At 42.8% G+C, this 14,690-nt stretch overlaps 1 protein-coding gene across 1 annotated transcript in view; it reads right to left on the reverse strand.

Annotated features, from left to right (window-relative positions):
- The window catches only part of LOC145360259 (tumor necrosis factor receptor superfamily member 5-like), a 33,994-nt gene extending 19,813 nt beyond the window's left edge, over positions 1 to 14,181 (reverse strand). The window contains exons 1-4 of the mRNA XM_080215345.1: positions 14,123 to 14,181; positions 6,206 to 6,308; positions 2,188 to 2,313; positions 575 to 721 (exon numbers count right to left, since the gene is read on the reverse strand). Of these exons, the coding sequence (XP_080071471.1) occupies positions 575 to 721; positions 2,188 to 2,313; positions 6,206 to 6,308; positions 14,123 to 14,131 (385 nt within the window). The 5' untranslated portion in view covers positions 14,132 to 14,181. The remainder of the gene's footprint in view (positions 1 to 574; positions 722 to 2,187; positions 2,314 to 6,205; positions 6,309 to 14,122) is intronic.
- Positions 14,182 to 14,690: the final 509 nt, after the last annotated feature.

Genomic DNA, 14,690 nt, shown 5'->3' on the forward strand with positions numbered 1-14,690 from the left:
ACCCAAAACTGGAGACCAACTAGAAACTCCTAGTCAGCCTCGGTTTCCTACCTTTAACAAGGCTCTTAATGACTAATTGCCTGTTGGCCTTGAGGAGTGAGTGACCTTCCAGGCTGCTGAACCCAAATGGGTCACTAAAGAAAGGAGTTGGGAAGCCAGCCAGCTACATCATTTTTAAGCCCAATCTGCACCTATTCCTGATATCGGCAGAGCCCAAATGTTTCAGCTCAAAGACAGACTGATTTGTCCATGATCCCCATTGGGGTCAATCTGACAAACTGCAGGAATCAATTGGGTGACCCAATGCATCTTGCTTCTCTGGGAGCAAATTCCCTCATCATGATATCAATTTGGGTTTGTTTCCCAAGCACTGCCCATAATTAATCTGATAGGCCAGTTGAGGGCTAAATGGCATTAGGATCAAGTATTTAGCAACCTGCCTTCATACCGGATTGTCCATCCTCTGCTGTTACTGTAACGCCTAATTCTGAAGTGTATAGTGCAGTAAAGTCAAACACACATCTTCCACCACAAGGCAGGATTTAATAATGAAATAAAGAAATTCAAACCATACCTTTTACTTTAACTCCTTCACCTGGAGGACATGTTTTATGCTTTCTGCCCATCTGACAGTAGCTGTCAGTGCAGTAATATCCTTCTCTCGGTCCACATATTGTATTCTGTGTATAGGTACATGCATGCTTAGCTTGCAGCCCCAACTCTATAAACAGAAAACATGAATAAGGTACAAGTGGAATCAGTATGAACCATTTCACTTTATCCCCCTTACAAGGTAGGCAATGAAATAGAGGAACTTTATTAAGATTATAATCTAGAGGATTGATTTTTGGGTGATTAACCTGATGGAGCCACCAGCCAACTGTCCAATTCCATGAAGAAGAGGTGACCATTTATATTTTTAACATTTTCCTCTGCTTTCTGTGTGTTCTTTCACCAATCACTCATACCAAAATTCGACCTCATTTCAAATGACCCAGAATCCAGAGATCTTTGGGGAGGCAGTTCCAAATTTCCACTACATTTTATAGGAAAAACCACTTCCTAATTTAATTCTTAAATGGACAGGTTCTAATCTTAAAATTAATAACTGTCAGTCATCATTTACTGGTTCATCCTCCATGGCAACACCCCTACCAATCATTCAGCACTCTCTTCTCATGGTAAAAATTGTTCTTTCCTTTATATTTGGTGTCCTTGCAGATTGTTGTGATGAGTACAAGACAAAAAACTTCAACAAAAAGTCTATCTTGCAGCAATAATCTTAAGATTACCTCCATCTTAGTTTCTTTGTATCTTCTCAATTCAATCCCTTTAAAATGTTAAAGAGTTCAATTAGTTCAACCCTCAAACACTAAGCTCAAGGAATACAAATTCACTCTACCAGGGTTACTGGGACGATTTAAGATTTGGGGCAGACTGGGGAGTGGGGGTTGGGAGTGTGGGGGAGGGGGGAGTGGGGAGTCAGGGGGAGTGGGGAGTCGGGGGCGGAGGGGGGGGAGGTGGGCTGGAGCTCTCCAGTTCCTCAAGTAAGGATGTCCCCAGTCTGAAAGGACACTGCAATTGAGGCACTTCCCCCATCTCCTGTCCGAGATAGAGGGTGAGAAATTTTTCAGCACTGCACCCTGAGTTATTAGACACTTGTCAACCTATAAACTGAGGCTGGGCAGGTTTGGACAGGCTCCCTGTCCAAAGCCCTGTCTCCAGCAATCGTGTCTTGGTCAGGATGAGTGAAATTCCACCCACCTGATTCAGAACCCATCGGGGAATGGGGGAGCATAAGTTCTGACCAACAACTGCTTTATCACTGTTCCTGAGAAAACACTGAGGGGCAAATATTCCCGACCCACCCTCCATGGGAAAGTGGAGCAGGCGAGGAGTGGACCATGGAAAAGTCCATTGACCTCGGGCAGGATTTATGATTTTGGGATGAGTGCGGCTGTAAAACTCCACTCCCAATCTCCAAAACTCATTACAGCATAAACGAAAAGGATCAAAAGTAGGTCATTCTGTCCCATGATTCAATAAGACACGACTCATGGCCTTAACTCCACTTTCCAGCCTGTTCCCCGTAACCCTTGACTCCCAGAACTTTGACAATCTGCACCTTGAATATTTTTAAAACGTCAGCCTCCACGACAGTGAAATAAATGTGATTGTGATATTTACCTTGATCACAAACTTTACATTTGAGACATTTTTCTAAGCCATTCGGATGTTCAATATATTCTCCATCTGTACAAGGTTTACATGTTGTACCAAAATCTCTCGTGCAATGTTTGAACACTATGGTGCCTGCAAGAAAATAAAACATGGGCAAGTCAGTTATGGAATTAGAAAACTTCTCATGTTCCTGGAAAACTGTTGACAGAAAGAATTCTGCTGCAAAAGGCTAAGAAAAAATAAAATTGGAAATGACATGAGAAACTTTATTATTTTTAGACAGCAATAACGGAAGTTCAGGAGGCACAGGTATTTCAGAGTGTAATCAAGGAGCTTACTCATGTAAAGATGCAAGTTTTGGGGGGAGGAGGGGGCGCGATTCTCCCATCCCACCGCACTAATTTTTTAGCTTTGTGCCCTGAATTAGTGCGGCAGGCTGGGAGAATCACCTGTCGGCCAATTCACACGTGCATTTCCCAACGCCGAAATCCGGCACTGTCTGGAAACCGGCGAGAAGACAAGTACTTTGCATCTGCTTTTAATTTTATTTTGTGATTAGTGGGACCGGGACTGAATTCTCCAGGCCCGCTAGCATCTCCCACCCCATCAGGAATATTTCACTCCAGTGCGATTAAGAGTAATTCTCCACATTCAGGGGACTAGCAGGAGACCCTGCTAGAGTAAAGGAGGGGTGGGGGTGCCACCCGGGCATGGGCACCCTGACTGCCAGCCTATGTCTCTGGCATTGTCCAAGATGCAAAATGCCCATGCCCAGGGGGCACCAAGGCACTGCCCACTGGCAATCCCAAGGGAGTGATCCATGGGTGTGGTGGGGGGGTGTCCTGCTGCCACTCTGCCTGGTGATCGGGCAGGCTGGAGGGAGGCCAGTGATCGGGGCACCTTCACGGGAAGAGGAGGGAGAAATCTGCCTAGCAGGGGGGTGGTGTGGTGGATCGTCACTGCTACGGTGTGGGGGGTTCTGAAGATTGGGGCTCTCTGGGATGTTGGGTGGGAGAGGCAGCACTGCGCAGGTCCCGGGCTGGCCAGCAAACTGCAGGCTGACGATCGGGGCCACTGTACACTGGCAGCACTGCGCAACTGTCAGTCCCCGCCCGAGCTTTTAATTATATTCACGATTGTGACCTCTACATTGCACAGAATTTGGAAGATTCAAGTGCAAAGTCACACTGAAAAAAACTGGTGTGATTTGCACCAGTTTTCCTGTGAATTTGACATTTATTTTGGGAGAATTGTGGCATTGATACTTGACCATTAAACACACAGGGGGAAGCAGTGGTTTTGTCACTGAATTAGTAATCCAAAGACCCAAGTAATGTTTTGGGAGCCTGGGTTCAAATCTCACCATGGTAGATGGTGAAAATTGAATTAGATTTTTTTTAAATCTGGCGTTATAAATCTAATGACGACTATGAACTGATTGTCATAAAAGCCCATCTGGTTCACTAATGTCCTTTAGGGAAGGAAATCTGTCATCCTTATCTAGTCTGGCTTACATGTGACTCCAGCAATATGATTGACTCTTAAATACCCTCAGGATGGGCAATAAATGCTGGCCAAGCCAGTGAGGCCCAAATCCCGTGAACAAAAAAATCAGAAAAGTTAGGGCTGCCGCATTCAGGAGTAAGTGCTTTTCCATATTTGTCTCAATAATCTACAGATTTTTAATGACTTGTGCAAAAAATCAGTTTCTTCCGTAACAGTGTCAGCTTCCATTGCAACACTCCAGAGAGTTGGTGTTGGACTTAGAACATAGAACAGTACAGCACAATACAGGCCCTTTGGCCCTTGATGTTGTGCCGAGCTATGTCCAATCCCAAGATCAAGCTATCCCACTCCACTTCTCCATTAACACTGAAGGAAGTTTTTCCTGCGGGTTTCCCAGTGAACCACGTGCACTTCGCTTGTGAACACCCATCAGTCTTTATCTGTAACTTGGTCTATATAAAGTCCTCAGCTGAGTCCTCTGCTGTAGAACTAGTGTGCATCCTTATGGCATTTGAAGATGTATTTGTTAACGGAGATAACTTGTGTGAGATTATTAAACATTTTCCTTCACTGCATCCAGGTCCCTGGGACTAGATTCTTGGCATTGACCTCTTCTCCCTCGTCAGTGCCTTCTGAGCACATGCCTGGAAAGTACAGAACTTCACATTTTTCTTTCATCTCTTCCACCAAGAGCTCCAGCACAGCATCTGAAAATCTTAGTCCATGCTCTCTCCAGCTGCTACCCATTATTGATTCCTTCACAACACAATATTTAGAATGATCTCAGCATCACCAGCAGGCACAACGTCCTTCCCCTTTAACAGATTCAGTCGCCTTCCAAACATACAACCACTTGCATCTAGAAGGACAAGGGCAGTAGATACATGGGAATGTCACGTGAAGTATATTGCCTTTCCTTTGCAGTCACTGGGTCAAAATTCTGGAATTCCCTCTCCAACGCCATTGTGGACAGCTCACCACCACCTTCTCAAGGGCAACGAGAATGGGCAATGATTGCTGACCAACCAACAAAGCTCATGTCCCAAAATTAATTTTAAAAAGTCAAGATACCAATGTTATAGACCTACCTGTTGGTCTGTATCTCCAGTGAACCCAGTGGGGAATGTTGACTGCCCACAGAAACCAAAGGAAGGCATAGGCACAGATTTGACATTTTGCCTACCTTTTAAATATAGGTGTGGTTTAATTGTGTATCACAGTCCCTGTGCTGTTTTCCAGGGATTATCCAATTTAACCCTCTGTGCTTCAGTGAGGATTCAATTTGATTGGTTGAAGAGCCTTGTTTTTTTAATCCTACTCACACATGCCCTGTAGAAGGCACGCTGTGCTGGATCAGATGCCTGATTAGAGAAACTCTCTGCTCAAAGGACTGCAAAAACTATGTGGCAGCTGTCAGTGAGGTGAACGGCTCTTTGGGAAACATGGAGCAATCACCACGTTAACAAGGGCATTGAAATGTGAAACCTCAGAATTTTCGGCAGGGTGGTTTTATTTATGATTTAAATAAGTAAACCTGAAAATGAATATTTCAAAGTTCGTTCTGATTACATTAAAAACAATTTTACAAATACGGAAGCTTAGTTTATTTATTAGTGTCACAAGTAGGTTTACATTGACACTGCAATGAAGTTATTCTGAAAATCTTCTAGTTGCCACACTCCCAATGCCTGTTCAGATACACAGAGGGAGAATTTAGCATTGCCAATGTACCGAACCAGCACATCTTTTCAGACTGGGGGAGGAAACCGGAGCACCTGGAGGGAACCCATGCAGACATGGAGAGAATGTGCAGACTCCACACAGACAATGACCCAAGCCGGAAATCAAACCCAGGTCCGTGGCGCTGTGAGGCAGCAGTGTTAAAAACTGTGCCACTGTTCATATTAGTTAGGTGTCATTGGAAAACATGATCAAAAATATAACTGTTACTGAAAGCTTTCAATGTTGAAACAATTAGTGATGTGAATACTTCTGAGAAACTGAAATGATTTGCAGAAAAATTAAACAAAAATCTTAATTAAGAGAAGAGGAAACAGGAGCCATGCATCTCTCACAATAAAGCAACTGGCATTGATAAGGGAACATTTATTCATGATGCATTTTATAGGAATTAAAACTATGGGCAGCAGGGTGGCACTGCCACCGGGTTCAGTTCCAGCCTTGGGTGACTATCTGTGTGGAGTCTGCATGTTCTCCCCATGTCTGTATGGGTTCCCTCTGGGTGCTCTGGTTTCCTCCCACAGTTCAAAATGTGCAGTTTAGGTGGATTAGCTAAATTGACCCTTAATGTCAGGGGGATTCGCAGGGTAAATATGTAGGGCTACAGAGATAGGGCCTGGGTGGGATTGTTTTCAGTGCAGGTTCAATAGGTGAATGGCCTCCTTCTGCACTGCAAGGATTCTATCCAAATGGTTCATAAAATGTGCACTTTGAAAAGTTAAAGATAATGATGGTGTTTGTGTGGAGATGATCATTTAAAATAGCGGCCACCATTTACCTGGTGAACACATTGAGCAGCACTCTCCGTCATTCAAATACTCAGCTGGGCCACAGCAGACTATGATTTGTAGGTTAAGAACCAATAAGAGGATTAAACAAGTCTGTAACGAGAAGTGAATTGACATGCACTTGGTTAGATTTTACTTCTTGTCCATTTTCCTCTATAAAAACATACTGTTTAAACACTTTTAATGTAATAACATGTCTCAAAGCGCAATACAGCATCTTTATAAAACACAATATGACACTGGGTTACAGGAGATAATAGGGCATGTAGTGGGGGTTTCTCTGTCATTGGGCCGATTCTCTTAAAAACTTAACTAGCAAAGGCAAGAAGTCTTAATTCAAGACGTAACTAAAAGATTTAAACGTAGAAGACACAATTAAAATTGAATAGAAATGATTTTTAGGTTAAGTATCTATCTATTTATATGTGAAATAACATATTAGTATATTGAACTTAATTCAAATATATTGTTTGCCTCAAATTGCGAACTTTGCAGAGACTACAGAAGTTCAAGAGTTCAGTGGCAAAAACCATTTAGTCAGCAGGAGCACAAAGAAGTTTCAAACTCAAGACAAATGCTGAAACATCTAATGGAACATTTAATGTCAAAGTGAAAGGCCCTATTGTCTGGGTGTAAGAACGTATCTGTCCACAGGGCCCTGGAACAATAGTCAGTTGTCTGGCAAAGTGCCACTGGGAAAAGTATTCGGATGATAGAGAATCATAGCAACAAGGAAGTTAACCATGCCAGGGGGTGAATATCCGGTTTTTGGATTAGCAAATGAAAGATCCTTAAGTCAAACTGTGTTTTGCAATTGGCTGAGGTATCTATCGTTCTTTGGACTGATGTGATAATGTGCAATGAAATCAAGTCTAAGTTAATCAGAAGGACTACCTTAGATATCGGAAGAGTACAATTTGTAATAGATTTGGGAGGAGTCTTTAGCACTGACTCAGAGCTAGTTGACTATCTGAAGGCCTTCCACAACCAAGATTAATGTTTCGTTTCAGCCAATTGCAAAACACAGCTTGATTTAATGATCTTTCATTTGCTAACCCAAAAACTGGATATCCATCCCCTGGCATAGTTAACTTCCTTGTTGCTATGTCTCTCTATTATCCGAATACCTTTCCCAGTGGCACTTTGCCAAGACAACTGACTGTATCGATCCAGGGCCCTGCAGACAGACACATTCTTATACCCAGACAATAGGGCCTTTCACTTTGACATTAAATGTTCCATTAAATATTTCAGCATTTGTCCTGAGTTTGAAACTTCATTGTTCTCCTGTTGATTAAACGGCTTTTGCCGTTGAACTCTTGAACTTCCAGTCTTTGCAAAGTTTGCAATTTGACTGAGGCGAACAAATATACTTGAATTAAGTTCGATATCTTAATATATATTATTTTATATATATATTTATATATATGTATATATGTTCACACACATACTTAACATTATAATCGTCTCTTATTCAATTTTAGTTGTGTTTAGCATTCGCATATGAGCAAACTGTTAACATTATTTCATTAGGTCAAAATCATCTTAACTCTTTCCTTCCCAGCTGTTGCTCAAATTAAAAAAGTTTGTCTGTTCATTAATTCAGAACCCCCTTCTACAGGGCAGATGACCAATAGCTTAGTCAAAGGGGCATCTTAAATGAGAAAGGAAAGGAAAGATGAGTGCTGTCCTAAGGGGAGGGTGCTAAATTGGGGGAAGGCTAGATACAGCCGGATTAGGCAGGAGCTTAGGGATACAAACTGGGATAGGCTGTTGGAGGGCAAGTCCACGTTAGGCATATGGGAGTCTTTCAAGGGAAAGCTGAAATGAGTACAGGAAAGGCATGTGCCAGTTAGGAGGAAGGATGGGAAAGGTAGGATTAGAGAGCTGTGGATTACTAGAGATATTGAGGACCTGGTCAGGAAGAAACGAGAGGTGTATGTTAGGCCTAAGCAACTGGGAACGGAGAGAGCAGTGGAGGAATACAGAGAGAGTAGGAGGGATCTCAAAAGGGGAGTTGGGAGGGCAAAAAGGGGGCATGAGATGGCTTTGACAGGTAGGATTAAGGAAAATCCGAAGGCATTTTACTCCTATGTTAGGATCAAAAGGGTGGCTAGGGGAAAAATCGGTCCTCTCAGGGACAGACGAGGGGAATTGTGCTTAGAGTCCAAGGGAATGGGGGAGATCCTGAATGAATACTTTGCGTCAGTATTCACGAAGGAGAGGGGCTTGATGTCTGGTACAGTCTTCGAGGGAGCGGTAGACCAATTGAAGGAACTATCCATTACGAGGGAAGAAGTGTTAGGGCTTTTAGGTAGCATTAAAACTGATAAATCTCCAGGGCCCGATTGCATTTATCCTAGGCTGCTTAGAGAGGTGAGGGATGAGATTGCTGGGCCTCTGACGCAAATCTTTGTCTCTTCTTTGGACACAGGTGAGGTCCCAGAGGACTGGAGGATAGCGAACGTGGTACCGTTGTTTAAAAAGGGTAGGAGGGATAACCCGGGTAACTATAGGCCGGTGAGTTTGACGTCAGTGGTAGGCAAGTTGATGGAGAGGATTCTTAGGGATAGGATGTATGAGCACTTAGAGCGTTGCGATCTGATTAGGGATACGCAGCATGGCTTTGTAAAGGGGAAGTCTTGCCTTACAAATCTGGTAGAATTTTTTGAGGAGGTGACAAAAACGGTCGACGAAGGACGAGCCGTTGATGTCGTCTATATGGATTTCAGTAAGGCGTTTGACAAAGTCCCTCATGGTCTGTTGGTTGCAAAGATTAAGGCTCATGGGATACGTGGCCAGGTATCTAGATGGGTTGAGAACTGGCTTGCTAAGAGGAGGCAGAGAGTAGTAGTGGAGGGGTCCTTTTCTAGCTGGAGGTCTATCACTCGTGGTGTGCCGCAGGGCTCAGTACTGGGACCTCTTCTCTTTGTAGTGTATATAAATGACTTGGAAGAGGGAGTAAGTGGTGTGATCAGCAAATTTGCTGATGACACCAAGATGGCTGGATTGGCAGGCAGTGAGGAGCAGTGTCTGGCAATACAACGAGATATAGATAGGCTGGTATATTGGGCAGATATATGGCAAATGGAGTTTAATCCTGATAAATGTGAGGTGATAATTTAGGGGGGAGTTATATGATAAAGGGTAAACCTATAAAGAGTATAGAAACGCAGCGGGACCTAGGGTGCAAGTGCACAAGCCTTTGAAGGTGGCAGTACAAGTGGAGAAGGTTGTGAAGAAAGCCTATGGTATGTTAGCCTTTATAGGAAGGGGTATAGAGTACAAGAGCTGGAGTCTAATGTTGCAGTTGTATAGAACGTTGGTTAGGCCGCATTTGGAGTACTGCGTCCAGTTCTAGTCGCCTTACTACCGGAAGGACGTGGAGACCCTGGAGAGAGTGCAGAGGAGGTTTACCAGGATGTTGCCTGGTATGGAAGGACTGGGTTATGAGGAAAGATTGAGCAAATTGGGGCTGTTTTCCCTTGAAAGACAGCGACTGAGGGGGGATGTAATAGAGGTATATAAGATTATGAAGGGTATAGATAAACAGAGGTAAGCTATTTCCTTTGTTAGAGACACACAGTACGAGAGGACACGGGCTTAGGGTGAGGGGGGAGAGGTATAACACAGATATTAGAGGGAGGTTTTTCACACAGAGGGTAGTGGGGGTATGGAATGCTCTGACAAGCAAGGTGGTGGAGGCAGGTACGCTGGAGTTGTTTAAGAGTAACTTAGACAGGCACATGAGTGGGTTGGAGATGGGAGGATATAGGAGATTGTTTTAAATAAGGTTCATTAGCATTGGGACGTCCCTGGTAATGTAAAAGGATGTGGTACGATACTAATGTTTTTCTCTTTTAATTCACTGGTTTTAAGTCAGTCCGCCTTGTTGTCCGAGGGGCATACACGCGATGGGTCGTACTGGGGCTGCTGTTGAATGTTTGAGAGTAGCCTAGTGCTTCATGTCGTTAGTGTGCGCTTAAACTGGACCAGATGCTGGGCAACACGACAGTTCAGTGACTATCACTGATTGCTGTGCAGACACATGGATTTGGGCCGGTGTCTGTGGGAGTTTGCACATTCTCCCCATGCTTGCGTGGGTTTTCTCCGGGCGCTCCGGTTTCCTCCCACACCCCAAAGATGTGCTGATTGGAGGTAATAAATTGTCCCTAAATTAGTTTCCCTCAATGTGGAATGCCATAAACAATAGATAAGGGTCATGGGTGGAGGGGGGACTGGTAATGTTGAGATGGCGGCACGGGCCCATTGGGCCGAAGGGCCTGTTTCCCGGGCCGTTTTTGTTCTTTGTTCTTTGTTCTAGTTTACGTTGCTCTGTAGGCTCAGTGCTGACAATTAAAAGAAGGTGCAGATTGATTATTATCACTGAAAGAATGAAGATTTTTTACACATAGATGGTCAGCAAAACCTATAGAATAATTATTCAACAGGATCTGGACAATTATGTAACTGTTATAATATTTTTGTAACTAAAACACCTTTGTACTTGGTAATCAATTGTATTTTATAAGCACATAAACAATTACTATTAGTTTACAATCAATTTTTCAAATTACTGAGTTTATTTGAATATTTTAAATTCCAAATCAGTTCTGAATTAAAAGTACATTTTGTGTAAATGGAACATCCTAGGTATAAAAATTGGCATGTTGATAAATCATGACCACTGGAAAAGTAAAAACAAGTTTAAGCATTTTAACTGTTGGCGGCAGTTTCTGAATTCTAACTGGTGGCTTTGAAGAAAAAAGACAGTTTGATTTGTGAATTTTTCTAACCATTTAAATGTGCATGAATTTAAAAGGCTAACTGAACAGATAGTGAGTGACTGGTTATCTGAGACAGATAGTTGTGACTAGGTATAAGCAAGGAATGTCTCTCGTGTTGCTAGGTTGGTGACATCGTGTTGTTATCTCTATTACGGCAAGAAAATAATTAATTTAAGTAAACCTGCCCCCTGACAATCCAATACTACAACAATTTGTTTAAAATAGCAGCATAATTAAATTAGAAGTTTCCACAGTTTATTAAGAGATTCAATTGTTTAGCAGTGAATGAGATGGAAACTCCAAACAAATGATGGATTTGTCAGCTGTGGCTTTGATTTTGATTTGATTTATTGTCATATGTATTAACATAAGTATTGTTTCTTGCACACTTTACAGGTGAAGCATACTGTTCATAGAGAAGGAAACAAGAGAATGCAGAATTTAGTGTTACAGTCATAGCTAGGGTGTAGAGAAATATCAACTTAATGCAAGGTAAGACTATTCAAAAGTCTGACAGCAGGAGGCGAAGAAGCTGTTCTTGAGTCAGTTGGTTCACGACCTCAGACTTTTGTATCTTTTTCCTGACAGAAGAAGGTGGAAGAGAGAATGTCCAGGGTACGTGGGGTCCTTATTATGTTGGCTGCTTTGCCAAGACAGCGGGAAGTGTGAACAGAGTCAATGGATGGGAGGCTGGTTTGCCTAATGGATTGGGCTACATTCACGACCTTTTGTAGTTCCTTGCGGTCATGGGCAGAGCAGGAGCCCATACCAAGCTGTGACACAACCAGAAAGAATGCTTTCTATGGTGCATCTGTAAAAGTTGGTGAGTGTCTTAGCTGACATGCCAAATTTCCTTAGTCTTCTGAGAACGTGGAGGCATTGGTGAGCTTTAACTAGTGTCGGCATGGGGGGACCAGGACAGGTTGTTGGTGACCTGGACACCTAAGAACTTAAAGCTCTGACCCTTTTTACTTCATTCCCGTTAATGTAGACAGAGGCATGTTCTCCTCTATGCTTCCTGAAGTCAATGACAATCTCCTTCACATTGTTGACATTGAGGAAGATATTATTATTATTGCACCCATTCATCAGATTTTCTATCTCACTCCTGTACTCTATCTCATCAGTGTTTGAGATCTGACCCACCATGGTGGTCAGCAAACTTGAAAATCGAACGGGAGGGGAGTTTGGCTACACAGTCATAGGTGTAAAAGGAGTATTGTAGGGGATTTGTTAGTGAGACACTCAGATCCAAGTCAGAAAGTTCCAGCACAAATATCAAGACTACCTCAGTGCAGCATTCCCTAATCACTGTTGGAGATGTCGGGTGGAATTTTCAGTTTTGGAGATGGAAATGCGGTAGCGATCGGAAAATTTCCGTGCTTCCCGCTGAGCATCGGGGCAGGTTTTTGCACCCAATCTTCTGCTCTTCAGCTCACTAATTCTGCATCAGTGAGCAGCTTGTCAAATCTCATGGTGGGTGGGCAGTGATTCATCCTCCCTGCTGTTTCCTCTGACCTACCACTGTGCATTTTGATAGCCCTGATATCCTCACATTCCCTTCCATGTTGATGTCCCCATGCCATTTGTTGATCTGACCCATCTCTTTCTCAGCCCTCCTGCACCCTCACTTTCAGAGACCCACCCCATGAGGCCATACAATATCCTCAATGACTCCACATTTACCAACCTTCCAAATCTAGAAGCCTCCAATCAATGTTACTGTGCTCGTTAACTCTCATGACAATGACACCTAGGACCAAATGCCCTGTGCACCATTCTGTTCAGCAACAATTCCCTGCACATCATTCTATACACTAATTTGGAGGGGAGATGTGATTCTGGCTTGCCTTTTAATGAGTATTCATAAGATGCAATTGAGGATCCAATCATAGGTCAGCAGCAAAGCCTTTAGCCCACCACCAAAATCAGGAGAACAAAATTCCAAGCTGACTTTTGAAATTACTCCAAATTTTGTTACCACAACGCTTGCCACTGGTGGGAGGAGAACATTCTGCCCATTATCTTATGAACATACAAGCAAGGAGTAGGTCATTCAGCCCCTTGAGTCTGCTCTGCCTTTAGTCAGATCATGGGCTATAAGGCAGAAGTCAGAGGTAAGTTGCTTGGATGAGCGTGGCTCCAACAACACTCAAGAGGCTTGACACCATCCAGGACAAAGCAATCCACTTGTTTGGTACCCCATCCATACCCCTTCAACACTCCCTCCAACAGAGCAGCAGTAATATGTTTCATCTATAACAGTCACTGCACCAAGGTCCCTTCAACAACACCTTCCAAACCCACAGCCTCTACTATTTAGAAGAACAAGAGCAGCAACTGCATGGAACACCACCACTTCCAAGCCATGCACCATCCTGATTTGGAATTATATTTCCATTCTTTCATTGTTGCTGGGTCAACGTTCTAGAACTCACTTTCTATCAGCACTGTAGGTGCACCTACACCTACAGTTTAAGGCGACGGTGCACCACCACATTCTCTAGGATGTTGTGGGAAAATCACTACTTGGAGTCAGATCTAAAGATTCAACTTGCAGTTTTATCAGACAAAGCTTTGGGAGAATCGCTGAGCTCTCTACAGCGCACGCAGTCACCTTCTCAACTTTAAAATGGCAGTTGAGCATCTTTTATACTTTTACAAATAATAGACAAGTACGGACATCGACAGTTAGCACATTATACATACAGTAGATGGACGTTGGCAGTTATCATATCGTTGTACATAGAGTAGATATATTTATGCCCCCCATCAATGGCTGATCTCGTTATCGAAACTCATTGTTTTGGTTCTGTTTTATCTCAAGCTAAGGTGCCTCAAGGTCAGATCTATTTCCTGCAGCAATGCAGACACTAACAGGCTTTCTCTTTGTTGTGCAATGTCTGTGTCCAAGTCAGTACATCTTAATGTCTTTTCCCAAAGTCCATTTTGTGCCAGGTAACCATCTTGTATCTTTTAATTTTGATTTTACTCCAACAGGGCAATTATGGATGGACAATAAAAATGCTGACCTTGTCAACAACAGGCACATTGCATGAAAGAAAAACAATTCTATATCATTGGCAATGAAACAGGTCTTGGAATATAATGGATTCTTACCTGTTTCATTATTCTTCTAGTTCCTGATAATATAAGAATAATGTAAATAAATTTCTGAAAGGAATCTGCAGAATTTAACATTTTTACTTTTACTGATAATAGCTTTATATTTACACAGAAAATAAAATCAAAATTTGAATGGTAGGATATGGAAACACTAATTGGAGTATATTTCAGGCCTGCTAGCTCCCTGGTGGGAATCATGTTGGCTCAGAGAATCTGGCGCTAGCAGAAAAATAGGTTTTGTGCCCATCATGATGCACCCAGCCTGCCATGCTGGCCCTGATCAGGTTTCCACCCTTATTATTCAAAGGCTCAATGAGCAGAATGACTTGCTCCCACTCCCATTTCCTATGATCTGACTTTTGAGTTCACTGCATTCCTTTTCCACATCAACAAAAAACTCTTTTCATCATTCGAATCGATTATTTTCCTCACCATTCCTCCTCACACAATGTTGACTGTTCATCTATCCAGGTTCCAGGCAGGATAATGGCCTTCCAATGTATAATAACTCATGGAATGTACTAATAAAACATGGTACTTTGGTTGCTCTATAGCTATGTAA

Source organism: Carcharhinus amblyrhynchos, chromosome 30 (genome assembly GCF_965287045.1).
Source record: "Carcharhinus amblyrhynchos chromosome 30, sCarAmb.v2.hapA, whole genome shotgun sequence".
Classification (NCBI taxonomy): domain Eukaryota; kingdom Metazoa; phylum Chordata; class Chondrichthyes; order Carcharhiniformes; family Carcharhinidae; genus Carcharhinus; species Carcharhinus amblyrhynchos.